Source organism: Zingiber officinale, chromosome 4A (assembly GCF_018446385.1).
Source record: "Zingiber officinale cultivar Zhangliang chromosome 4A, Zo_v1.1, whole genome shotgun sequence".
Classification (NCBI taxonomy): domain Eukaryota; kingdom Viridiplantae; phylum Streptophyta; class Magnoliopsida; order Zingiberales; family Zingiberaceae; genus Zingiber; species Zingiber officinale.
The window spans coordinates 120,268,698-120,294,715 of NC_055992.1; the positions used below are offsets into that span (position 1 = coordinate 120,268,698).

Here is a 26,018-nt window from a genome sequence, read left to right on the forward strand (position 1 = left end):
TCAATTTAATTGGCACAAAGTGATCTAAACATCCTTGGTATGTGATTTTAGGTCTATTACACTTAGGAATATAGAACCTATGGCGAAATGATCAAAACTATCAAAAATGACAACTAAGGCTCGAATTAGGTATTTTCTATACCTTTATGTGCTATTTGCCATATATTGTTTGCCATATGCCATGTCATGACATCATATTTATTTTATGATCAGTTAAAATGTCATGATAATGCTTAGGATAGTTAAATGTCATGCTTTATTTAAGTTTCATACTTTATGTCATGACATCATGACCTTGGCACATGTTTCACTTATGATATCATTATATGTCATATCATCATCTTTTGCATTTGTAATCAATGAAATTGATTTAAGGTTAAAAACACAATTTGATATGGAGATCAAATTGATGTTTAGAAAATGCATGAGACCTTAGCCTAAGATAACCTAAACCCATAACTCACATCAAAATTGACTTGGATGTGTTTGATACACCTTAGATGTGTGTGAGATATTAGGATGATGAGTTAGGAACAAGGTGCATAGTTCTTGTACCTAGATGAGCCTAATTCAAAATTGGGGATCATAGGGAAAGCTTATGTACAAGTCATGTACATTTAGCCCAAAGATTGTGGTCCTAAATTAAATGGTTTAAAATCATTTCAAAATTGATTTGAAAAACCTTAATGAAGCTTTTCTAGTGATAGCATTCATCATTGAGCAAAGTGATACAAAATGAGTTAACTTTGAGCTATTTCAAAGACTTTTGAACTTTGTATCAAGATTTGAAAAGGGAAGTTATTTTCATAGAAAACTATTTTTCCTTGATAGTATATGTTATGAGGAATGTATCCTCAAAATTTCATAATTTTTGAAATTTTCTAGGAGTTTCTGAATTTCGGGAGGAAAATCAGAAATTCTGATATCAGACTTGTGGACCGATCAGAGAGGATTCGGATCGGTCAAAGAAAGTGTGGATCGGTCACTAGAACCGATCCAGGAGAGTGTGGATCGGTCTGGTGACTGATCCAGTGAAGGCTGATCGGTCTGGTGACCGATCAGTGCGTGTCAACTTGTTGATTTTCGACTGTTTTGTCTGAAATTTCAGCTGGGAGTTGGTGTTTTGGATTTCTAAAGGTTTGAAACTTTCCAAGACATTGTTAGTGCAATGGTCAAGGGGGAGTTGACCTTTAGGGGGAGTTTTACCTATTAGTCAAGAAGGAGTTGACATTTAGGGGGAGTTTTTACTCGTCGAAATTTTTGAGGATGAGTGATATGGGATTATCACTAAGTTAATTGTTGAATTTAGTTTCAAGGGGGAAATTAAGAGTTTCAATGAAAGGTATGGGACTTTCATTAGGAAGAAACTCTTGACCTTGGTTCACTCCTTTTGATGTGTGTCAAAAAGGGGAAGAATGTCTAGAGAATGTTCAAGGAAGAACATTGGAGTTAGTGGGAGAGTTTGTTGATCACGACGAGTGAAGTTGTGAACAACGATAACTTACTCTTCAGGGGGAGAGTTTGTTGATGTGTGCCAATAGGGGAGAATGAAGGGTTTAAGTTAGGCCTTCATTATCTAAGAAGGAGGTTGCCTTCTTAGAAGGAAAATGTAAGGTTGTAACTTATGTTTCATTACCTAGTGGCATGAGGAAAGTTGAGGCTATTGGATTAGCCTAACTTAAAGGTATTGTCAAACATCAAAAAGGGGGAGATTGTTGGTGCAATTTCCACTAGGTCAAGGTTGACCTAGTTGACCAAGCGTAAACCTTGGTCATGGTTTCGATGTTTGACAATACAGAAAGACATGTAGACATGGACAATGCAGGTGCAGTTGTCCATGCGGAGAGATACTGATCAGGGTCTGATCAGGTTGGATGAAGAAGAGTCAAGTAGGTCAAGATTGACCGGATACTTGATTGGGAAGTCCTAACTGGGATGTTAGGCAGTTTGGGAAATCCTGGTGAGTGAAGCCTGGTGAAAATCCTAGTGAGTGAAGCTAGGTGAAAGTGAAAGTCCTGGCGAGTGAAGCCAGGCAGTTGGAGAAAGTCCTGGTGAGTGAAGCCAGGCAGATGGAAAACCCTGGTGAGTGAAGCTAGGCAGTTTGGAAGTCCTGGTGAGTGAAGCCGGGCAAGGGAAAATCCAGATGGATCAAGGGTGATCGGACATATGGTGTTGAGAAGGTCAAGTAGGTCAAGGGAGTGACCGGATACTTGACACGAAGAGAAAAGTCCAAGTGGGTCAAAGGGATTGACCGGACACTTGGTGGGGAGTCTTAGCAGGTGAAGGGAGTAACCGAATGCTAAACATGATGTACCAACAGGTCAAGGTTGACCGGATGTTGGTTTGGAAGGCTTGGGACTTGGTTTGGCAAAAACCAAGCTCTGGATCGATCAGTGGATCGATCCAGTGATACATGGTATCTCGGATCGTGCGTGACCGATCAAGAACCAAACAAGAGCTCATCGAGTGTTATCTCGACGGCCCGCACCGATCAGAAACAACGATCGAAGGCAAGAAGCTCGGGAGAAAAGGGGATCGGTCCCTGGACCGATCAGAAAGATCTGATCGGTCCCCGTGACCGATCGTGATGAAGCCGACCAATCAGAGCATGCCGATCGGTCCGCACTTAAACCGATCAGAGCTTAGCGATCGGTCCCCATGACCGATCAGAGCTCGTGGACCGATCGTGATGGAGCTCGATCGGTCCGTAACTATCCGCTGAGTGACAACGCTATCTCCGCCTTCTTCATGTCCTCTTTGCAGGTGTTATAAAAGGAGATCGAGGGCTTCTAGGCGCTTGGTTCTTTTTCTTCTTCTTCGGTTTACCGCTTCTTCTTCACCGCCGTGATCTCGAGCTTTACGAGCTCGCTTCGATTGAAGGTGAGCTTCCTACCGGTCACCGTTTCTTCCAGAAGTTGCCGCTCCAACTAAACCATCAAGGCAAGCAAGGTGTTTTACATTCATTTGTTTGTATTTCTTGCTGTATTTCTATCTTGTTGTTGCAAGTTATTGTGGCGAGGTTTCTCCACCCAGAAGGAGTTGTTATTAGCCGATTTTCCGGGGTCTCATCCACCGACGGATTGATAGGCTTCGTCCACCTTACGGACACGCCGAGGAGTAGGAGTTTATCTCCGAACATCGTTACATCATCGTGTTAGGTTTGATTTTCTTCTCCTTCCTAGTTTCGTTTCTTGTTTTTATTTCCGCTGCGCTAACCCTAGTTTGTAGAAAGAAACGAGAATTTGGGGGGGCTATTCACACCCCCCCTCTCTAGCCGCGACCATCGATCCTAACACCAGAGGCCGGGGCAAATCGGTCAATGGCTGCAGATAGTGTTGACTGGAGGACTTCTGATGACTTGGTCAACACAGAGGATAGCTCACCATTCGAGTCATGAAGATGCGGTCAACATTCCAGACATGTCACACCGGCAGGTTCGTCTTCTCAGCTTCCCGATAGGAATAGTATGGATTATGAAAAAACATTTGCTCATGTTGCAAATAGGGATGTAAACGAGCTGAACTGAGTTGAATAGTATTAAGCTCAAGCTCGGCTCATTTAAGTTATATTCGGGCTCAAGCTCGAATGAAATTTTTATCACAAGACTCGAGTTTGACTCATTTTGGAATTACTAAGCTCGCGAACAGTTCGAGCTCGGCTCGTTATTAGCTCGATTATCATAGTTAACGAGCCAAACTAAATTAAACGAGCTTAAGCTCATTTTCGGGCTCCTTTTAAGGCTTATTTTGCAGGCTTGTTAACAAGCTCGAAAACTCATTTGAATAAATATTCGACGAATCTAACAACTAAAATAATATAGACTCAACACATCATTGAACATCCCAAACTACCACATTAAACTTCCAAACTCAATACACTATTGAACATGTTTGCGAGCATTTAATCAAGCCGAGCTCGAGCCCGAGTTCACGAGCTTATAAACAAACATGTTCTCGAGCCCTTTAAACGAGCTGAGCTCGAGCCCGAGTTCACGAGCCTATAAATGAAAATGTTCTCGAGCCCTTTAAATGAGCCGAGCTTGAGCCCTTTAAACAAGCCAAGTTTGAGCTCGAGCTTGCAAGCTTATAGACGAACATGTTCGTGAGCTCACGAGCTAAATATTCTTAAGCTCGAGCTTGGCTCGATAATCTAAATGAACAAACTCGAATGAGCTTTTTAACGAATCGAACTTCGAATAGCTCGTGAACCGTTTGGTTCATTTACATCCCTAGTTGCAAAAATGATGACTGTTCATACTCTGATTGTTGTTACTTCTGTTCGTCGATGGAGAATATCTCAGATAGATGTCAAGAATGCATTTCTAAATGGTGATCTTCATGAAGAAGTGTATATAACACCTCCTCCTAGTATTTCACACCAACCTGGTGAAGTTTGCAGGTTTCGTAAAGTACTTTATGGTCTCAAACAAGCACCTCGTGCTTGGTATGATAAGTTCTCTACAGTGATTATTTTACTTAATTTTCATCATAGTAATCATGATTTAGCATTGTTTGTTAGATGCACAAATGCAAGTCGTATTCTTTTATCATTATATATTGATGACATGATTATTACTGGTGATGATTCTGATAGAATTGCTTTCCTGAAGTCTGAGTTGGCTCATCATTTTGCTATGAAAGACTTAGGTATGTTATGCTACTTTCTGGGTATTAAGGTTGCTTATTCCCTAAAAGGTTATCTTTTATCTCAGTCAAAGTATATATCTGATCTGTTTGAGCGTGCTCGTCTTACTGATAATAGAGTCGTTGATACTCCTATTGAGACTAATGTTCAATATTCTCCATCTGATGGCTCACCTTTGTCGAATTCTAGTTTATACATAACTATTGTTAGAAGCTTGGTTTATCTCACTGTGACTCGGTCAAATATTGCGTATGCTGTTCATGTGGTTAGTTAATTTGTCGTTGCACCAACTACAGTTTATTAAGTTGTTGTTCTTCGTATTCTCAGTTATCTTCGAGGCATTCAATTTCAAAGCCTTTTATTTCCTTCTACTTCATCTCTTGAACTGCGTGCGTACTCTGATGCGGATTGGGTTGGTAATCCTACGAATCGTAAATCTACCATTGGCTTCTACGTTTTTCTTAATGATTCCCTCATTTCTTGGAAGAGTAAGAAGTAAGATGTTATTTCTAAATCTTCCACCGAAGCTGAATATCGTGTCATGACCTCAACTACTTGTGAGATAGTTTGGTTGCGTTGGTTGCTTGCGAATATGGGTATATCTCTTCATCAACTTACTCCATTATATTATGATAATTAGAGTCTATTCAAATTACATGCAATTCAATTTTTCATGAGCGAATGAAACATATTAAAATTGATTGTCATATTACTCGTCACCATCGTCAGATTGACACCATCACATTACCTTTTGTTCCTTCAAAGCTACAAATTACTGATATGTTTAACAAGTCATATTCTACTTAACACTTTTGTTTCTTATCTGACAAACTCTCAATACTTCTAGTTATAGTATCGTGAGTTTGAGGGGATGTTAGATTATATATATTTATTTGTCTATAGTTTTTAGAATAATTTGATTTTTTTTTATATTTAGAATTTAGGTTAACTAAACTATATAACGACCTTATACGCTATATTTCGGATTATCAATTTTAAATTAAATAATATAGTTAGTTTTTTCTTTTTCTTAATTTCTAGGAAGATAAAAAGTAAAAAAAATTATTAATAATTTTTAAAATTATTTTTAATGTGAAAAAAAATATTAACATAATTTAACTTTAAATTTATCAAAATAATTAAGATTTGATAAGTAAAGATCTATATTTTTAATTAAATCTTAATATAGTAATATATATATATATATATATATATATATATATATATATATATACTCTGGGCATGCTACAAGGATAGATTTTTGATCCATAAATTACAGATCAAATATGATCCACAGTATAAATTTCCATCTATTTAATCAGTAAGATCTCACAATCACTAATCAAATTATATATATATATATATATATATATATATACCTTAGCCGTGTGATTCCTGCCCCGCGTGATAAACGCGTTCGGTCAACTTCTCCATCAATAATTCCATGCCTACTTAAGGTCTTAATCTAGTGTTTCTTCGGGCAACGATTTCAATCGGGCCCACCTAGCTAGTGTTGATAAATCGACACATGTGCAGAAGAAAATATGGGTCGACGGCAATCACGTCACTTAAACGCATCTTTTTAACGGAAGCTTCGCGCAGGTTTCCGCCGTTGGATGGGTTATCTTTCCCGATATAAACATCGCCCCGTAGCTGCTTCACCCGATTCCTCTCGAACAAAGAAATCCCCTTTTCCTCGATCGATTCAGACGATTAAGCCCTAGGAATTTGCGATCGATCGTCCATGGCTGCCTACAGGACGTTGGAGGTGACGCTCATCTCCGCCAAGGACCTCAACGAAGTTAATCTCTTCAGCAAGATGGACGTCTACGCGATCGTATCCCTCGCCGGCGAGCCCCGGTCGGCGCAGCGCACCCCCACTGATAAAGATGGCGGCAAGAATCCCTCCTGGAAAAACGCCACCGTCCGCTTCTCCATCCCCGTCGACGTGGCCGCCGCCTCCCGCCTCGTCGTCCACGTCGCTCTCAGATCGGAACGCTCCCTCGGGGATCGGGAGATCGGCGAGTTGCACATCCCTCTCAATGAGTTCTTCGGCGACGGGGGCGATAAGAGTTCGTCCCAATTCGTTAGCTATCAGGTTCGCAAGCCCAACTCTGGAAAGCCCAAGGGCGTTCTCAACCTTTCCTACAAATTTTGTGAGCCTCCCGCCTCCGCCGACAATGCAAACGCTGCCAGTGCGCCGCCTGCGCCCGTAGGCTATCCTGCGCCGGGGAGCAGTGCCACTGCGTACCCACCGCCGGGGAAGGATTCCAAGGTCGGGGAGCCAGTCACCGCCTACCCTGCGCCGGGGAGCAGCGCCAGCGCTTACTCCGCTCCTGGAAATGACTCTAAGGTCGGACAACCCGCCACCGCCTACCCGCCTGCTGGTGCACAGGGAGCCTACCCTCCTCCCTATGGAGCTCCTCCGCAATACGGCTACTCGGGGCGTCCTGCCGGGTACGGGTACCCACCTCCGACCCAGTACGGATATGCACCTCCTCCGGCAGGGTACGGGTACCCTCCGCCACCGGCGCCTCAGTATGGGTACGCGGCCGCCGCGCCGCCAAAGAAGAACAAGTTCGGGGCTGGGCTAGGTGCAGGTCTTCTAGGCGGCGCCATCGGCGGCCTCCTTTTAGGGGAAATGGTGTCGGATGCATCAGAGTACGACGCGGGATACGACGCCGGCTTTGACGACGCCGGGGGATTCGATTTCTAATGACGCCACTAAAACCGTGCTCCGATCACTCTCGTGTTGCTTATTTCCTTTGCCCTTGATAGTGCGCTGTTCCTGGTTCATCAAGAAGAAAACAAAAGCTTGGATTTTTTTTTTTTTAATTTTGGGAAAAAGTTGTAATTTTGGTTTTTAAAATAAGAGGTTGGGGCTAGCTTGTGAATTGTGTATTATGATACCCTTTGACACCTTAAGTGCACTTTGAAATTAAGATGACAATGTGTCATATCATTGAATATACTACCAGAAAAGATAATTTGAAGATATCATAAACAGAATTAGGGGATTGTGACTTAGAGGAATAAAAATGATGAATAATTATCATGATTAATATTTAGATTACATAAATGAAAATATAAATAAGAGAATGAATTTTTATAATTAAGTAATGATTCATTGTCATGTCCCCTGAACGTGTTATTATTCTATTTTTAATAATTAAAATATTTTTTTATTCCAAAAAAATTCTTAATCTAAAATTAAATTTTTTTTCATAATATCAAATATCAAAATATATTTATTTAATTTTTCTTTCATATCACTTTCTCTCTCCTTTTTTCTTTTATCATATTTTCTATCTCCTTATTTTATCATATATTTTCTCTCTCCTCAGTCTTTTTTATTACTCTTTTTCTTTTTTTTTTTTCTCATCACACTTTCTCTCCTCTCAATTTCTCCCATCCCATTCTCTTTTTCCTCTTTTTTTCTCTCTCTCATCACACTTTCTCTCTCCTCAATCTCTCCTATCACACTCTCTCCCTTTTTTTTTAACACACTTTCTCTCTCATCATGCTTTCTCTTTCATCAAGCTCTCCCATCACACTCGGTTCATCTTTTTTCTCATCACTCTCTCTTAGCACATTTTCTCTCCCATCATATTTTTTCTCTCCTCAATCTTTCCCATCATACTCTCTCTCCTCATTTTTTCTCATTACACTTTCTCTCTCTTCATCTTCTCCCATCATACATTCTCTCTCATCACTCTCTCTCATTATACTCTCATTTCTCATTTTTTCTCATCATACTTTTCCTCTTTTTATTCTTTACCATCACACTTTCTCTCTCATCATATTTTTCTCTCACATATATTTTTTTCTCCTATTTTCCTTTAATGGTAAAAAAGAAAATTTTGATTTATTCTGATAGAAAATATTCAACTAACCAAACATTGCTTTTAAAAATGATATTCATACTCATACTCATTCGCATTCCACAATACTATGATTCTCATTCTAATTCTTAAGAAAGAACCAAACACCCCCTTAGTGTTTCCAATACATTAATATACAGCACTAAAATATTTGTGATCGCAAGAGTTCAAGTAAGCATCCATAGAATCTCTTCATGAGTTCATTTGTTGTTATGTTAGATCTCACGTCCAAAATAAAAAATCTTATATATTTCTTTATTATAAAAAAAAAATTAACAATTTTTGATATTATATTTTTCATTATATATATTTTCCATACCTTTTCATATTTTAAATTATATACAATTAAATTTTTATAAATTTTAAATCCATAAATTAACCATGAAATAATGTTATTTAACTTTTTTTTTTAAAAAAATATTTTATTATTTTTATTTATTTAAATAGAAATAAAAAATATTTAATTGAAAAAATAACAACAAACGGCTCCCTGAATTGGGAGACGCCCCCTAGCACCACATCCATGGATTTCATAGCTCCCACTGTAGATGTTTTTAGCAGTTTTTTTTTTAGGGGGCCAAAATAAAAATAAAAAAAATGAAGAAGAAGAAAAAAGATGTTCACTATCTGATAGTAAAAAGTGATTACGTACGTCCTCAATGTTTTTATCAATCTCTCTCAGAAATAACACAGAAGAGATAAATCATGGATGACTACTAACTTTGAAATAGTAATTGATGCATAAGGGAAGCATTTACTTTCATTATATCGAGATTCAAACCCCAGATCTTATGATGATAATGTTGGATCGATAAGCACATGAGAGGAGGGTAAATTATGTGATTTTCAAAAAAAGTCTTTTCTTTTTAAAATTAAAAGTACACAGCGGAAAAAGAAATGAAAAGCAAGAACAAGGAACATCAGAAAACACAGTTTGTTTACTTGATTCGGAGCCTTCGACGATTCCTACTCCAAAACTCAAATCTCGCGGACCTATCGATAGGTAATCCACTAAAAAACCTCTTCCGGTACCTCCAGAAGAGGGAATCGAGTACAAAAAAATTAGAACAAGTGCAACACACTGCACTTATCCTTTTGCAGTAATTAAGTACACAAAATAGAACTTTTACCAAGACGTAAGGATCGAGTGTGAGAGTGTTCGTGTGTTGGTGTCGGTGTACCGGCTGTGATCAAAAGTCCTCGAAACTCGGGCGCAGTAGCTTCGTAGTAGAGTCGTAGCAGGAGCCTGAAACAGACGGAAGCTCAAACGGATACGCAGAAGCTCGTATATCAATGTTGTATTGAAGCCTTCTCGAGACTGCCTTATATAAGGCATGGAAGGCGCCTTCCATAGCAGTTGAAGACGCCTTCAACCTGGCAAATTTGATCCCGAACAGCACGACACTTATCTGCGGCAAAGTCAAAATTTCATCTTGCGAAAGGCGCCTTCTATAACCATGGAAGATATCTTCTATGAATAGTACAAAGGCGCCTTCACTACTTGAAGGCACCTTCGGACACTATTCATCCGAAAACAAATTTGCTTCTTTTTTCTGCAAAACAACGTTAGTCCAAATAACCTGTAAAATAATTATTAGGACAATAACAATTAATAATAATAAAGAATAGTAGATAGTTCCTATCCTCCCAGGACCAGAAATTAGTCAAAGTCTCATATTAGGTATCCAAAATGGACCTAATCTGGACTGACGCCTATTGTCCCCTCAACCGGGACGCGTCCTGATAAGGTCACTCTCCTCCAGCGACTTACCACTTTGCTAGTTGTCCGGTTCGCAGACCCAACTAGACTTCGCGTCAGATATCCGATCTGCCCGTTGACCTATATGGACTCCCTCATACCTGTCAACTCCTGCACACTAGATTAGTACAATAGATAAATTGGTAAAGTAACACAGTGTCAACATATTTCAGGATTCGTTGGTCCGGTCGATCACGCGCGGTCGACCGAAAACTAGTCGGTCACACATTACCTAGGGTTACCTAGCTCAATCACTAGGACTTCCATTGTCTGTCTTTACTCATTAGGACTTCCTCTATCTAGCATCACTCACTAGACACTGCTCCACTCATCAGGACTTCCTCTATCTAGCATCACTCACTAGACACTGCTCCACTCATCAGGACTTCCACCGTCTACCTTCACTCAATAGAGCTCGGCTTCACTCATCAGGACTTCCTCCACCTAGTTTCACTAACTAGGGTCAGACTTCACTCACCAAGACTTCCACCAACTAGCTTCACTCACTAGGGTCCGACTTCACTCACCAGGACTTCCACTTGCCTAATCTCTAGTTAAGACTTCTCACTTGTCTATCCTTCGATTAGGACTTATCCTTGCTAGTCATCTAATTCTGACTAAACTATTCTCTTCTAAACATCAAGTCCTATTTAAATTAACCCTTGATCAAACTGACCAAACTTAAGTGTATTATCAAATATCGAAAATTTAGAGGTCAATTGTACTAACAGATAACACCTCATATGCTAATCACTATACCGTTCTGATGGGACAGAAAGATGTTCAGTCAGAATCTACACAATGTGGTGGCTAGGTGGGACTAATTGGCAGTCTACGGATTATTGAACGAGCAAGATTAAGCAATGAAAATCAAAGAGATTTATTGCAGGCAATTAACCATCCAAGATAATTACAACTCCTTACCAATAAATTCAGCATTTGAAGTTGAATTTGTTAGCTACTTTAAATAACAATAAACCTGGCTCCTTGGAGGATGTAGATCTAAATGAGAACAATTTAAAAATATTGATGTTGGATATATACATGGCTGTCCGTGTTGGCAATTTCTTCTGCAAAAATCACCAACTTCTTCAGAGACAGAAAACAGCAGCAAAACGGATGTTCCTCTATTAATATTTGACTGAATAGCTGAAAGGAAGACTCAGGGTAAAAACTTGCATGGAAGAAATGACAAAATTGCTTAAATTTCAATTGTGTGATTTGCATAACTTCCTTAGAGTCACGGAGGTCCTTCTCTGTTGAGCTAATTCTCTTCCTTCCCACGACTGAAATCCTTGTTTCCGGTTTATTTCATGTTTCCACAGATACCGAGCTTCCCCTGACATAAGAACCAATGATCCAGCATTCAAGAAAACAGGGATCCTCTTTATACCCTCTTCTGTTTGAGATTTGTTAATGTTATCTTCTTGTTTACACCGAGTGAAATGCATTACACAAGCTGATTCTAATGAGATTATCGCAATTCCATCATCAAAGCGCATTAGGTCCACATGTGCACAAATTCCCTGCTCATATGAGAAAAAAAAACAATTGTTGGAGCAGACGGAAGTGGAAGCAACACCATAATTATCAATGTCCAAGCAATGAATCATTGATTTAATAGATTTAAACTTAAGCCCTCACCTCCCCTGGATAGTAGACATTGGCAATTAGTTGGTCAAAAAGAGGTTCCCTCTGCAACAAATCTAGTGGCAAAGGCCAACAATCTTCTCCATACTGATCTCCAACAATTGATTCTGTGTCAGCTGCAGGAGATACTTCACTAAACCAGACTGCCTCACAAACTAATCTAGAAAGTTTAGTAGCCCATCCAGGAAGATCACCAAATCTCATAGCCTAAATAATATATAAGAGATATAAATATAAGTACTTATATCAAAATCAGTATAAAGGGCCTCTCAGTTGTCAGTATACATGAGAAACATGAACATCCCCCAAGGTTAGATCTAAACAACACAATTGAACAACTAAAACTATCACAATGACAAGTACTGGATATTCATCCTCAAGCACAATCCTGATGCTAAATTTACAAATTGATGACAATAAGAAGAAAAAGAATATCAAGGACTAGAAAAGATCCAGAAACGGATATCTACATCTACACCTGAAGACAGGCCAAAGAAACTTCTAAGTAATGCAAAGAAGAGATAGATACGTGCTCAAATAAAGACAGTTATCAAATTTATATGCCCAATTGTTCAAAATCCAAAAGTTTGCAATGCTTGTCCAAACAGTTTTCCGTGTTAAGTTTCTAAACCATTAGTAAGTACAAAGGAACACTGATACAGCCGACTCTATTAACAAACAAGTTCATGAAAAACAAAATTTTTGTAGCTTTTAAGGAGTAAACTTCATGACATGTTCTGATCCAAGAGATTCGTATTTGCACGCTATTAATGTAACATTCTAGAAGCAGCAAAAACTAAAGACCAATCTCCCAGTTTCTCAAATGCAAGTTATCTTAACTCAAGGAGACATGGAATGATAACACAACCTCACGTAGCATCTAGCAAAACGAATCGAAATGTATGATTATACTAACTCGGTGCGTTCTCTTTGTTCATTTTTGTCACTAATCTCCGTTGCTAATTAACATAAAACACAACTTCAAAATCAAATCACATTTTCAGAAGTGTAAGTGGAAATAAACAAGACGGCAAGGATAAAGTGGATCGGAAATTAAGTTTACCTGATTATGACAACCATCGTCGAACCACCCTTCTAAAAAAACAAAAAACACAAGCAATAAAATGTATAGGAAACTGTCAATCAAAGACAAAATAAAACCCGGATGCATCTCCACTACCATGTTGGATCGCGGATAGCAGGGATGACTGTTGAGCTGCTGAGAGAAAGTCCCGGCAGAGCCACAAACCTTTAACCCCATCGACCATCTCCCATTTAAGAGGCCGTCCGTAGCGCTCTTCCTGCCCTAACGAAAGATCAGAATAGGCGAAAACATTAGCTTGCGAAACCAAAGCAAGAAACAGGAAATCGAGTATGGCAGGAGGGAGAGGGGCGGGAAAACCAGGAGAAGGGAGCAGGCGGAAGAGGAGGGATCCGATTCTTCTTCTTCCTCGCCACCGCCAGCGCCGTCATCGTCGGAGGACTCCCCAAAAGCCTCTTCCAGCGCGCGTCGCCGAATTTCGTCGCCGCCTTCCATCGTCGCTCTCGATTGGAAGAATTCCAACCAAACCCAGCAATATCGATCGACTCGGTAACGGCTGTGGAGAATGGCCCGGTGGTGAAACGGGCCGAGTCCGGGTAAATGTCACCACCCTCTTACCCATGGCATTTCTTTTATTGTGATTATTCTAAATACTTTTTTTTTGAAAAAAAATATTAAAATAATTAAATATTTTATGGAAGATTTCTAAATATATAATATATTAATATAAACTGTAAGATCATAATGATCTCATTGGTACATTGAGTACCTCACTTGTTCGTTTGTAATCATTCTAAAAAATAATAGATCCTCTATTTCTCAAGCTCTTTTAATCTCTCTTAGCTTCTTTTACGTGGGTTTCTATAGGACAGTAAATAAGCCAACTCGAGTTAATGTTTGTACTGGTTAGGTTTGTTTGTTAAGGTAATTTAGCTAAATCAAACCAAATCTAAATTAAAGTTGTTAAAATCATTGCTAAGCTCAATTTTATTTCTTTTTTATAAGCTTATTAACTTGATTGAATCTTGACTTGATTTTAGTTCATTTAAATATTATCAAACTCTCAATTTAAATTCTTTTTTGATTGTTTGAAATTTTTACATTTTACGCTTGTTTAATTGATTATTAAATTTAATTATACAAATTTGATTATCCATTTTAAAATTTTATTTGTTTATTTAACATGTTGATAAGATATTTATTAATGAATTAATATTGTTCATGAATATTAATGGATTGAATAAGTGTTCAAATTTATTTGTTTAATTTAATAAGTTATTCAAGTATGTTTATTTAATTGATCTTGTGTGTATTGAATGAAACTTTATTAAATTAGATACAAATTTATTCATGAAACGTTTGCAGGAACAGATTCAGAAATTATATTGGGATAGGCTTGAATTAGAATTGATGGGAATACTTATTTTCATCGCATCGTCTTACTCTCCTCCTCTTTCTCACTCCACTGTCGCCGTTATAACCAACTGCTTTTCGTCTTCTCCGAAAGAGACATTCAATATCTGTTACTATATATTCTAAATTACCATTCAATATTTATTACTATTGAATAAACTACTTCTTGTTTGCTAGACTTACTGCAAAGAACAGAAAAGCTGGATTAAATAAAAAATAGAGCTTCCTATTCGGGCTGGAAAACTCTTACGGTGACTTGTTCTTCACACTATTGGCATTTGACTGAAGACTAAAAAAAGGAAAATAAACCAAAAGACTAAAGGATAAATCAAACAAAATAATAAAAAGTATTGCTGGTTTACTTGAATTGGCCCAGGGAAAAGAAAAATAAACAACAAAACAACTACAAAAATGTAAGGAAAAGATAACAAAAGTTTTACCTCTGTTTTTCACGGTCTCAATAAGCTCCGATGATAAAAAAAGATAAAGCAAAGATTGCTCTTATCGGAGAGGAAGAAAGACTAGAGTTGTTGTTGGTCGACCGGAAAAAACACAAAAGAAAAAGAGTAAGGAGGGCTGCTGCTTTTGAGATATATTGGAGAAAAAGAATAGAAAAACAATTACACTATAGTTGGCCAGAAAAAGATAAGAAGAAAGGAAAAAAATCAGAAGACGAAGAAGTCGGAGCGTGAAAGTTTGTGTGTGAGGCATCAGGCACGGTTTCTAAAAAAAATTTCTCACTCATTTTAAATCGATTGAACCAATTTAATATAATTAAACTTAGTTCAATCATAATTTGACCAAATAAAATTTAAATTAATCTTGATTTGAACCAACATATTTCTTATCTTCATCAATTTTAATATAGTACATTCATTTCGTATTCGATGATTAACTAATTAATTTATTTTGTTAAAAAATTCAATACCTAATATAATATAGATAATAATAAGCTAGGGCTTATTTATTTTGGATCACATGAGGACTGGATCAGGACAGCCCTCATATGAATCCGTCTATAAACATTTGATCCATTTACAATCCTAAGTTTCTATCAAGTGAGGCTTACTTTAATTTGAACCTTTTCGGGATAGTTGTCTAAGTGTACAATGGGGTACTACAACAACTCTATTATACCCACCTTTAAATGACTAGACAATACGTTAAAAGCTAACAATTTTGTTTGAAATTAATCCTTCTATTTGACTGCAAACATCTGAAAATAATTTGTTTGCTCACATGTTGTGATTGTACTAACAGGGTACTGACGCTATATAGAAAGACTTTTGTGGAATCACTTATAGAACATCAAGTAAGCTTAATGCCTTATTAAAGGCCAACCGAGTGGGAATGGTCTTCTTGTGAGTTGTGAGATCAAATGAGTTAATTATTTAGAATCACATGCACATGTGTGATTCTTCTAACTTAGGATGCAATAGCCAAGGATGGTTCATAAAGTATTAACAACCTTTATGGACCTAATAGTTAATTAACACAATATAAGTTAATTTTGTAACCTTTCTTAGGCCACCTTAATTGTGAACCAGATCTCCTGATAAAAAAAAAATGGATCAGGAGATGGTCCACTCCTAATTACGGTCGGATCGTAATTACGATCCAGTCATACTAAACTATAATCTGATGGGGACGATGAACCCATGAAAAGATCACAATCAATTATGATCAGATCATAATTAGACCATCCCCTAATCTACTTTTTTTTGAACCAGGAGATCTTCTCCCTTAATTGTGGAAGAGGTGCATCTAAACTCTACTTTAATTTATGCAACTTTTCTTTGATTTCTATAAGTTCATAAAATTACAAGCAATCTTTAATTTGGAGATTTCTTATAAGTCATTCATCTAAATTAAATAGAAATATAATAAATTACATAGACTAGGATACAAAATGTAGAGTGACATTCTTAGAGAAGATTCTTCTTCTTCTTCTCCCACTCTTTTTGCTCTTCTATTTGACCACTAGTTTTAATGGTTGCCGATTAATTAACTGAAAAATATCATTGAGGTGCTTGGTTATTTGTATCCGGGGTAAAACGGTGGTGGTGGAGATGCATAGCTAAATTCAGCAATTGGAGGCAGTAGATTCGTTGGTGGCTCAGGCGGCGATGAAAAAGAAGTTGAAGGCATCGGAGGAGAGTAGGCTAACGGCGACGGTAGAGAATGTGGGGGAGAGCTGAATGACTTCTTTGGTGATTCGGCATTTGGTGTAGGCGGAGAGTGCACTGAAAGTGGTGGCGAATAGATCGACGGAGGCGGAGACTGAACCGCAACCGGCGGCGGCGGAGGTTGTACTGGGAGAGAAGAACTTGAGGGCATTGGAGGAGAGTAGGCAGGTTTTAGAGAGTCGAATGGATTCTCTGGTGATTCGGCATTTGGTGTAGGTGGAGAGTGCACTGAAGGTGGTTCTGGCGAATCGATCGACGGAGGTGGAGACTGAACGGCAACTGGCGGCGGCGGCGGTGGTTGTACTGGGAGAGAAGAACTTGAGGACATTGGAGGAGAGTACGCAGGTTTTAGAGAGTCGAATGGCTTCTCTGGTGATTCGGCATTTGGTGTAGGTGGAGAGTGCAGTGAAGGCGGCACTGGCGAATAGATTGACGGAGGTGGAGACTGAACCGCAACCGCCGGCGGCGGCGGCGGTTGTACTGGAAGAGAAGAACTTGAGGACATTGGAGGAGAGTAGATAGCAGGTTTTGGAGAGTCGAATGGCTTCTTTGGCGATTCGGCATTTGGTGTAGGTGGAGAGTGCAGTGAAGGCGGTTCTGGCGAATAAGACGGAGGTGGAGACTGAACCGCAACCGGAGGAGGCGGCGGCGGTTGTACTGGAAGAGAAGAACTTGAGGACATTGGGGGAGAGTAGATAGCAGGTTTTGGAGAGTCGAATGGCTTCTTTGGCGATTCGGCGTTTGGTGTAGGTGGAGAGTGCACTGAAGATGGCACTGGCGAATTGATCGACGGAGGTGGAGACTGAACCGCAACTGGCGGCGGCGGCGGCGGCGGTTGTACTGGAAGAGAAGAACTTGAGGACATTGGAGGAGAGTAGATAACCGGTTTTGGTGTTGGTGGCAGGGGAGACTCATGTGACTGCTTTGGAGATTTAGGAGATGGCTTTGGTGTAGGTTTCTCCGTCGACGACGCCCCGCACTTGAATCGACTACAATTGGTAAATTGAGTCGCCATTGCACCGCAGATCCACGACGGCTTTTGGCCGGGAAAATGGGAGAGGCAGTTCCTCTTTCCATCTAGCAAAACATTATTGGGCTTCGTCGACGCCGCCGCCGCCGCACACTCTTTCGACATCCATTTGAAGTAGTTGTAGGAGAAGACGAAGTTAGTTAAACTCGGCAACTGACACACTCCTTTGGGTATGTTGCCGTTGAGCACATTGTGCGACAAGTCCATTTTCTTGAGCTTCTTCAACTTCCTCAAGCTCTTGGGCAACGCTCCGACGAGGGAGTTCCAGCTCGCGTCCACCACCGTCGCATTGCTCAACAACCCGATCTCCGCCGGCAAGCACCCGCCGAGATCATTGTTGAGAAGGATGATCTCGTTGAGCGTGTTCCCCATCTCCCCGATGCTCGTCGGAATGCACCCGCCGAGCTTGTTGTTGGCGAGCACGACGACAGAGGCAGTGGAGTTACCGAAATTGTCCGGGATCGGAGAGGTGAAATGATTGTTGTTCACGAAAATGGCGTCGAGGTGTTTGTTAAAGAGGGACGGAGGCAAAGCGCCCTCGAACTCATTGAATCGCATATCGAGGTACTTGAGCGCCGGCAGGCGGAGGAGGACTTTAGGAAATTTCCCGACGAAGCGGTTGTTACTGACATCGACCTCGTAGAGGAGCTTGAGGCGGGAGAAGCTCTCGGGGATGATGCCGCAGAAGCGATTGGAATTGATGTGGAAGATGGCGGCATCAAAGAGGAGGCCGAGCTCTGCAGGGAGATATCCAGCGATGCCGGCGCCATTGAGGTCGATGCCGGCGATCACATCGACAGAGGAGTCGTCGAGCGCTGAAGCACAGAACACGCCTTTGTAGGAGCATAGATCGGTGCCATGCCAGTTCTCGGTGAAGTTGTGGGGGTCGGAGTACATGGCATGCTTCCAGGCCTGGAGGGCTACGTAGGCACGACGGAGCCGGAGGTTGGTAATGCCGGTGGCCATCTCGACATCGAAGGCAAAGTCTTTTGGGAGATCGTCGCCATTGTCGCCCTCGGAAAGGCCAAGAAGTTGCTGTCGGGAAATGGATGCGCCATCGCCGGAAACGAGGGGGAGGAGGAAGAGGAGGAGGAGGTAGGAGATGGAACGACCAGCCATTGAGAAAGGCAATGGGAAAGGATGAGAGGAGGACGTCGAGATAACGGAGGGAATGAAAGATTCGGTGGTGGTTGATTGTCCTCTTTTGGTGGAAGTTAAGTTAGTTAGTGTTGGGTATTTATTAAAATAGTCATTGACCGTCAAAAGTCAACACATTCATGGGGATGATAATTAAAGAGGGAATTGATGGTTACTCTATTTCCATTATTTTTAAATATTAGAAAATATTACGTCACACACACAAACTCAAACGTATTTCACTTGGTGCCTTTGGGCCTGACGGTGACCCCTGCAATGGCCATGCCGCCCTTCCACCATTCGCTCACCACCTCGAGCATCCCAAACTCAACCTTCCCGGCGGCGAATTTCCCCGGCTTGAACTCCCCTCCGTGGATTTGTAGCCACTCGCCGACTCCTCTGCTCCTCTGCAGCGCCACCATCTCGTTACCCCTCTTCTTCATCCTGCTTGCCCCGCACAGAAACGTCACCGGGGCTTTGCTCCACCCAAACGCGTCCACCTTGAACTTAACGTGGTAGATGATCTCGTAAGTCTTGGACGGGTTCAGCTGGCGATCGTGCCTTGTCAGATCCAGAGTTCCTGTTACCTGAAGCCATTTCACCTGGTTGAGCTCTGCGACGCTGTCAAAGCTGTGCCATGCAACTCGATTACGATCGCATTGTATGTAGGAGCTATATAATTAAGGGAGCGTTGCATTTGTCGATGTACCTGAGTTGGTGTTTGGCAAAATCTTTAGGGAGCTTGTCTTTGGAGAGACTAGGCCACTTCCAGAACCTTTCGTCTTTGCCCCAAGTTATTTGCATGGCTTTGGCTGAGATGTAGATTGTGTCTGCAACTCGTCTCACCCACCTTTCCTGTTCGGGACGAGGAATTAGATCACAGGAGACCGATTTTGTATATCGAACAGTAAAAAACACAACTTACGTGCATGAGACCGTTCCAGTGAGGTGACTCGGCGCGGCTCATCTTGATCGACTGATCTGTCAGCTTCTTTCAATTTTCTTCCTCCTCCTCCTCTTTCTTCTTCTTCTTCACTTGCTGTGCTATCCTCTGCTTTCAGAGAATCCATATTTATAGGAGAAAAAAGACAGGATAAGCACAATCTAAAGTGGTTGATCTTACGTCGAAGAATATATTCTTCCTTCTTTTTTCCCTGTACTCCTTTCCTGACTAAACAATTGGCGGCTCAAAACCTATGGTCGGTTTTGTCATCGGCGTTGTCGAAAGATAGAGGAACTGAGGAAAGTAATCAAAGACGGAAAGAGAGCACGTAATGGGATTCGAAAAGCAAATGGAATGCTAGCTCGAAGTAAAAGAAGATAGAAGCAAATTGAGTTTGTGGTGCTATTGTTAATATAATGGCCACTAGTGATGGGTCTCGAATTTGCCTCCCAGGGTATCAGCTACTTAACTTACCGACGTAAACGAGGTTGGTGGGTACTGGCAGCGAATCTGGCACGCGGCGTGGAGGTGCCGGCCGACATGACAACTAGAAAGCAGATATCAATTCTGGGACGGGCCAATTTCCTATTGATCATCGAAAGCAAGCAGAGAGATTTCGTAATGTTGAGGTCAACTCTCTAGTTGCCGGATTTGCTAATGACGCATGCATTTGTGTAATTTCTCGAGGTTGATCCCTCCAGCCCAGATCCTCTGGACCGCAAAAAATGGTCCAGGAGATGATCCCTTGATCTGGATTGGTGGGGATGAATGGTCCCCATTTATTTTATGTATGGGGATCATCCCTTGAACCAATCTAAGTCAAGGGACCATCCCCTAGACCGCTTTTTGCAGTCCAGAGGATCTGTCCTCTGATCCCTCACCCTCCTGTCTTGCTTCTTCGTGCTAACGGCTACGGGCCGTCAGGATCAAGCCCTTATTCTGTAACACACACACAAGACGCATTTGAGCAGGCCACCAAAAGGTATTTCTATCTATATATATAGAGTCGATTCCCCATTCTAATTTTGAGATCCGTCTATGTATATAGAGACTTGTATGCAAATAGTGAGAGTCCGAATATTCATATAATTAAATATTACATTAAAGAATTTAAATTTAATGCAAAATAATCATCAATTTTTTCAAGGTGTATATTTCAGAAATTTTCAAATGGTATGGTACATTATACTTTAATATTTATCAAATGATGCATTTTGATATTTATTAAGGAATGCACTTTTTTTTAAAAAATATCTTTTTTATTAAGGAATACACATATAATGATGCATTCTGATATTTTTTGATATATATTTTTTTAAAAATAAATATCTAATAAACATTAACGAATAATTCGTCCTTTAATCATTTTTATATTGATAAAATTCTAAAATAAAAGTAAAAAAGAAGTCCTGCGCTCGCACATATTTTTATTAAATTAAATTATTATTTTTTAATATTTAAAAGGAAAAATAATAATAAATTAAATTTAATGATTTATTTTAAATGTTGGTATCTTAAAAGAGAACATTAATAATAAGTGAAATTTGTTTTAAATAATAATATTTTAAAAAATTATTTAGGTATGTTTATTCTTAAGGTGTCAAGTCGGATTAGTCGAACCGATTCGGATTCGGATTCAGATTCAGATCAGATTGATATTTTTTTTTAAATCTCAATTCGAATTCGAATTCAATTCCTAAATCCGAACCTTATCAATTTGATCAATCCGAATCCGACCCGAATAACCTAATTAAAAATATTTTTTTTACTATTATTTCTATAATTTTTCACTTTTATCTTAATATTTCATTATTATTACATCTTAATTTTTAAAATAAAATTTAATTTAATCCTAAAAAAATTCACAAGATTCTAAATTCGGATCAACCCGAGTCAATTTGAACCCAATTCAAACTTGATCCAAAAATTTTGAATCTCAAGATCCTCAAGCCAACCTGAATCCAAAAATTTTTAATTCGAATGTGATTTTTTTTTTTTTTTTTTTTGAATCAATTCGGATCGGATCTTCCGATCGAATTTATTGTTGACACCCTATCTATTCAACTATTCCTACTTGGAAACGGTCCGGAACTTGGACACGGTCCGGATCCAGCCCATTACGTCTTCTATTAACCCTATGATGGCTGGTTTCCCTCTACGACGCTAGCAGTGAAGGAAGCTAAAGGGGAGGATCGCGATGGAGTTGGTTGCTATACATTGTGGATTACAGCTGAGCGATCTCGATCGGTTGGTGATGTTAAAGTAGGAGCGCTAGACCGCCGAGATGGCCTGCGCTGCCAAACCCCCGTGATGCCGATGTGAGTTCCCCACCTTCTCTCTCCTTTCTGTCATAATCGCGTCACTAATTAGTTCTTGTTCTTTGTGTTCTTTCTTATGATGTTTTTTGTGGTCTTAAAGACGACAACTGATTCAACTGTTCTTTTAGAATCTCACGAGGTAGGGGATTACGCTTATGAGTCTATTATCTATTATCTATTCAGAAAAAAACCCCGAGGATATGGTGAAAGGTTCTTATTTATGCATTTCTGATACATGATGACAACACTGATAAAAAAATCTCAGCTTTAGAAGTTTGATAATTTGTTTCTGTATATTATTATGATTGATGATCCCCCGAGTTTTTTTTTTTTTCAGAAGTCGTATTGAAACTGCAACAAGCCTTGGAGTTGGATCCTGAATGGCATGCAGCACTATTGATCTTGGGGAATGCCCATAGTCAGCAAGGGTTCTCCACCCCTAATGAACAGGTTTTTTTGGGTTGCTTGAGAAGGCAACTTAGTGCTTCAAGCAGGCTGTGAAATTGGTAACTCTCTTCTTCAACAGAATAGAGATCCTGCTCAATTCTTTTTCCTTAAGTTGGTCATTATATTTCGTTATTTGACTCTCTGATTTACTTGTTTTGTAGCAACTAATTTCGTACCAGAATGTCCATATAAGAACTCCTAGTAATTATGATGTGTTATGCTGAATGTTGGACTAAGATAGCTGACCGTGCAGAAAATGATTTTTGTCTGACTTGTGCCTCTAGTTGTGTGGCTGTATCAAATGTGTTATCGCACTAAAAACTACTGTTAGAGGTGACACGTACTGAAATTTTACCAAACTGAATTAGCATCCATAACCTTCTTTAACTAAATTGATGTCAGTGTTCTACTGTAGCAAGTATTTTATGTGTGAATATATATTATAAAAATAACAACTTGGTTTGCTTACGTGTTATAGTGAAGTCCTATTTTCCATGATATATGAAGCAACCATTAATATCTCAAAATCTTTCTTGAGACATCTAAACCTCTTCCCTCCGGTACTTGTGTTGTGCCAAGAAATATAATCTCCTATGGTTAATCAACTAGCTTCTCAATTGATTCATCTTTTGTTATCATGTTATAGGCATCCTCAAGGAATTCTTTTTTGGTTTTGAAAATTTATTAGTTGTTGATTACTCCATATTTGATCGTGAAACCAAGGTGTTTTTCTGATAACTTTTATTCTTTAAAGGACTTTAAATGTCAGATAGCTTCAACTATTGTATCGATTGATTGTTGATGTGCTGTGAACTATAGTAACAACTATCATCTCTAATTCCTTCCTGAGTATGCTTGTGGATTGGCACAAGATACCATGCAACTAGGTTCTGCCCTGTTTTTCTTGGTACACTTAATTGCAGTATTGCTTGCACCAGGAATACTTCTCTAAACCAAGGAGTAGAACAAAAGTATCAATATCAAATTTCAGCTTCAGAAGTCGAAGCATAAACTTCAAATTTCAGTTTATACTGCATAAGATGATTTTGCCCATTAGTAGCTTCTCTATTTCCTAATATGAAAATTTTGTGAGAAAATAGCTTTTTGCATTATATTTTACTTTGTTTTTCTTATCTCAGTAGGAAACACTCCTGGATGGTCATATATTGTTTTGACTGAACATATTACTTCCTGTAGATTTTATCCTCTTTTAGCCATTATTATGTGCTTACTTAAAACAGTGAGAATCATCCCATATAAAAGAATGACATCCATTTAATTTGATTATAGACGAATCAAACCGCTTCAAAAGATGATCCCCAACAAGGAATGAATGAAGCTTCAATGTGAATAGACGGTGATTTATAAATAACCAGAAACTCATTGGATATATAGATAAGGACTTGTTGTTAGGAGTCGGTTTAGATATTGTACTTCCAAATCTACTATGCTTTAACACATCTATTTTCTGGTTTCTATTTCTTTCAAATTACTCTTTTCCAGCTTTGTATCTTGATATATTATATTAGATGTATTTTCCTTTTTATTTCTTTCAAGTTACTCTTTTCCAGCTTTGCATCTTGATATATTATATGAGATGTTGTACAAATAATCTCATTTCTAATTCTGCTCCTAATTTTCAGGCGCCCAAGGATAGTGATCTGAAGTATGATATAGATCACATCCTCCTCTTCCAAGATAATATATGTAAAGATGTAGAGCTACTGACCTCCTAATGAGAGGAACATTCTGTGATACATAACAGATCAACCAGACTATACAACTTTATAAATCATTGTAATGAACTATTTTTTTAAAAAAGCTCTACATCATTTTGAGAGCGTGGAATATCAACAGCTTAAAATAAGTTGCTTCGGATAATCTTAGTTATCAAGGAATTCCTGTAAAAATTAATTTTATAGTGGTAAACTATTTCATTATTTGAAATATAAATATGCATCAGATCTGTATATTTGGAACATATCAAAGAAACAAGAACCTATGCCACCCTCTGCGAGCATTCAATTTTAAACTAATGGATCTTAAAAGGAGGAATTTTGTACTAATGAACTTGTCAAAATTTTGATTTAGTAGACGTGCTCAAATCAAGTAGTTGAATCAGTGACTTATCGAGTTTCAAGAACAATACCCTCGACACAGAAACTCCACCATGACTACATGACGACTTTACAGATGCAAAAAAATAAAAAAATACATGTACAGACTCTTAAATCTTCCTGAAGGAATAGATCAGTCTTCTATCGTCGGTACGGATACTGCTTGAAATTGAAATACAATCGCAAAGTCCCATTGTCGAAAGTAGACATAAAGCCTTTCTTTGGAGAGTACTCCAGATCCTTATTTACAATCCGAAAAGCCTGCAACAATAGGTGACACATAAGTAATCATAACATAATTAGAGAAAATATTTAGATCATGAGTTTATTCTAATTAACATACATATTATTAGAAAATTTAAGTTTAAATACTTACTATGTCTTGGTAGGGTGGGCCACTATAGAATCTGAGAAGGCAGGTGTCGTTAGTGGTGCCATCCTTTTCGAATGTATACTGCGGTACTTTAGACTTATCGATAAGGTCCGGAAAAAATACGTTGAACTTATAACCTTGGACCATCTTAGGAGGAGGATTGTCCCGATCGTAGTGAGTTCGATTGTACTTGTTCCAGACAAATCCTGTACGAATCAGATTGAGGTATTCTGGCTTCTGTGTACGGTATTTATCATGCCACAATTTCATCTGAAAAAACAAAGTGTGCTTCAGTATGCATACTTTTGATGAAATAATAATAGGTTTGACGGCATAAGAACATGTATTTTGAATTTGATAGAAAAAACAAATTAATTAAAAGATAGAGTGAAGTAAAATAATATATACCTGTGAATGCAGAGTTACTTCGGAGCCAGCACCGAAAAGGGCTTCGCCTTCGTCCAGAGCTGCTCCCATGGCTCTGAGTTTCATATTCTCTTGGGGCGTGCGCGACTTCTTAGCATTCATTTGCTCCTCCAATATTTCTACAGCCTTGCGTTTCATCATGCTGCCTGCAACAGACGGAGGGCGTACGGATGAGGCAGGACGGAGGACGCACTGCACTGTGGCAGCAGCGGTTGCTGCTCGCCGGCGTGAAAGAGGGCAGCAGCCCGACTATTCGGCGACTTCGCAGCTCCCCGGTGAGGACCCACAGCAGCCGCCGTAGCCCCTTCCGGGATGGAGAGGGATGGAAGAGGGCGGCGCAGCGTCGGTTGGAGGAAGGAGCGGCGTCGGTCGGAGGGAGGCGAGGGAGGCGAGGAAGGCGCAGCGTCGGCGGAGACAGGCACGGCGTCGGGCGGGCGGGCGGAATCGCGAGGGGAAAAAAGGGGTGAGGAGGCGGCGGAAACTAGGGCAATGGAAGTTAGGGGTTTCTTTAATTAATCAACTCCTTTTAAAAGATAAATCCAACGGCTAATTGAATCATCCTTGAAATATTTATAACTTTGTTAAAAAATCCAAAAAAAAAATCAATAAATATGTAAAAATTCCAAGAACTTATATATAATATATATCCTCA

At 39.4% G+C, this 26,018-nt stretch overlaps 5 protein-coding genes and 1 long non-coding RNA gene across 8 annotated transcripts; 2 read left to right on the forward strand and 4 right to left on the reverse strand.

Moving 5' to 3' along the window:
- Positions 1-6,275: 6,275 nt before the first annotated feature.
- Positions 6,276-7,586, forward strand: LOC121970797 (protein SRC2-like). Its single transcript, XM_042521756.1, has one exon. The coding sequence runs from the start codon at positions 6,389-6,391 to the stop codon at positions 7,358-7,360; it is 972 nt and encodes a 323-aa protein (XP_042377690.1). The 5' UTR covers positions 6,276-6,388; the 3' UTR covers positions 7,361-7,586.
- Positions 7,587-10,296: 2,710 nt separating this feature from the next.
- On the reverse strand, positions 10,297-13,555 carry LOC121970798 (alkylated DNA repair protein alkB homolog 8-like). 3 transcript variants are annotated; one of them, XM_042521759.1, is made up of 5 exons: positions 13,337-13,553; positions 13,115-13,235; positions 12,998-13,029; positions 11,929-12,141; positions 10,297-11,810 (listed from the first exon to the last, which is right to left on the reverse strand). In XM_042521759.1, the coding sequence occupies exons 1-5, from the start codon at positions 13,469-13,471 to the stop codon at positions 11,493-11,495; spliced, it is 819 nt and encodes a 272-aa protein (XP_042377693.1). In that variant the 5' UTR covers positions 13,472-13,553; the 3' UTR covers positions 10,297-11,492. The 3 variants fall into 3 exon arrangements, with proteins under 3 accessions (XP_042377693.1, XP_042377691.1, XP_042377692.1); XM_042521757.1 differs by having other exon boundaries at positions 12,998-13,240; positions 13,337-13,555; XM_042521758.1 differs by having other exon boundaries at positions 12,998-13,235; positions 13,337-13,543.
- A 2,868-nt stretch (positions 13,556-16,423) lies between these two features.
- Positions 16,424-18,724, reverse strand: LOC121972707 (leucine-rich repeat extensin-like protein 4). The gene has a single exon (XM_042524353.1). The coding sequence runs from the start codon at positions 18,722-18,724 to the stop codon at positions 16,424-16,426; it is 2,301 nt and encodes a 766-aa protein (XP_042380287.1).
- A 140-nt stretch (positions 18,725-18,864) lies between these two features.
- On the reverse strand, positions 18,865-19,796 carry LOC121973599 (protein PHLOEM PROTEIN 2-LIKE A1-like). Its single transcript, XM_042524994.1, has 3 exons — positions 19,668-19,796; positions 19,452-19,597; positions 18,865-19,372 (listed from the first exon to the last, which is right to left on the reverse strand). The coding sequence occupies exons 1-3, from the start codon at positions 19,707-19,709 to the stop codon at positions 18,982-18,984; spliced, it is 579 nt and encodes a 192-aa protein (XP_042380928.1). The 5' UTR covers positions 19,710-19,796; the 3' UTR covers positions 18,865-18,981.
- Positions 19,797-21,848: 2,052 nt separating this feature from the next.
- Positions 21,849-24,314, forward strand: LOC121970800. Its single transcript, XR_006109018.1, has 3 exons — positions 21,849-22,003; positions 22,341-22,509; positions 24,094-24,314. It is a non-coding gene; the product is annotated as an uncharacterized LOC121970800 (long non-coding RNA).
- Positions 24,315-24,536: 222 nt separating this feature from the next.
- On the reverse strand, positions 24,537-25,872 carry LOC121970799 (cactin-like). The gene is made up of 3 exons (XM_042521761.1): positions 25,349-25,872; positions 24,944-25,210; positions 24,537-24,828 (listed from the first exon to the last, which is right to left on the reverse strand). The coding sequence occupies exons 1-3, from the start codon at positions 25,505-25,507 to the stop codon at positions 24,709-24,711; spliced, it is 546 nt and encodes a 181-aa protein (XP_042377695.1). The 5' UTR covers positions 25,508-25,872; the 3' UTR covers positions 24,537-24,708.
- Positions 25,873-26,018: the final 146 nt, after the last annotated feature.

Bases quoted from the DNA above. Each gene is read 5' to 3' on its own strand.
- LOC121970797 (XM_042521756.1), top strand. From the start codon at position 6,389: ATGGCTGCCTACAGGACGTTGGAGGTGACGCTCATCTCCGCCAAGGAC.
- LOC121970798 (XM_042521757.1), bottom strand. From the start codon at position 13,471: ATGGAAGGCGGCGACGAAATTCGGCGACGCGCGCTGGAAGAGGCTTTT. The intron at 13,241-13,336 runs GTTTTCCCGCCC...ATCTTTCGTTAG, and splicing joins CCGCCTGCTCCCTTCTCCTG to GGCAGGAAGAGCGCTACGGA. The intron at 12,142-12,997 runs GTAAACTTAATT...TATATTATTTAG, and splicing joins ACGATGGTTGTCATAATCAG to GCTATGAGATTTGGTGATCT.
- LOC121972707 (XM_042524353.1), bottom strand. From the start codon at position 18,724: ATGGCTGGTCGTTCCATCTCCTACCTCCTCCTCCTCTTCCTCCTCCCC.
- LOC121973599 (XM_042524994.1), bottom strand. From the start codon at position 19,709: ATGAGCCGCGCCGAGTCACCTCACTGGAACGGTCTCATGCAC. The intron at 19,598-19,667 runs GTAAGTTGTGTT...CGTCCCGAACAG, and splicing joins ACTGGAACGGTCTCATGCAC to GAAAGGTGGGTGAGACGAGT. The intron at 19,373-19,451 runs GTACATCGACAA...TGCATGGCACAG, and splicing joins TTTGCCAAACACCAACTCAG to CTTTGACAGCGTCGCAGAGC.
- LOC121970799 (XM_042521761.1), bottom strand. From the start codon at position 25,507: ATGATGAAACGCAAGGCTGTAGAAATATTGGAGGAGCAAATGAATGCT. The intron at 25,211-25,348 runs GTATATATTATT...TTGTTTTTTCAG, and splicing joins AAGTAACTCTGCATTCACAG to ATGAAATTGTGGCATGATAA. The intron at 24,829-24,943 runs GTAAGTATTTAA...CTATTGTTGCAG, and splicing joins GCCCACCCTACCAAGACATA to GCTTTTCGGATTGTAAATAA.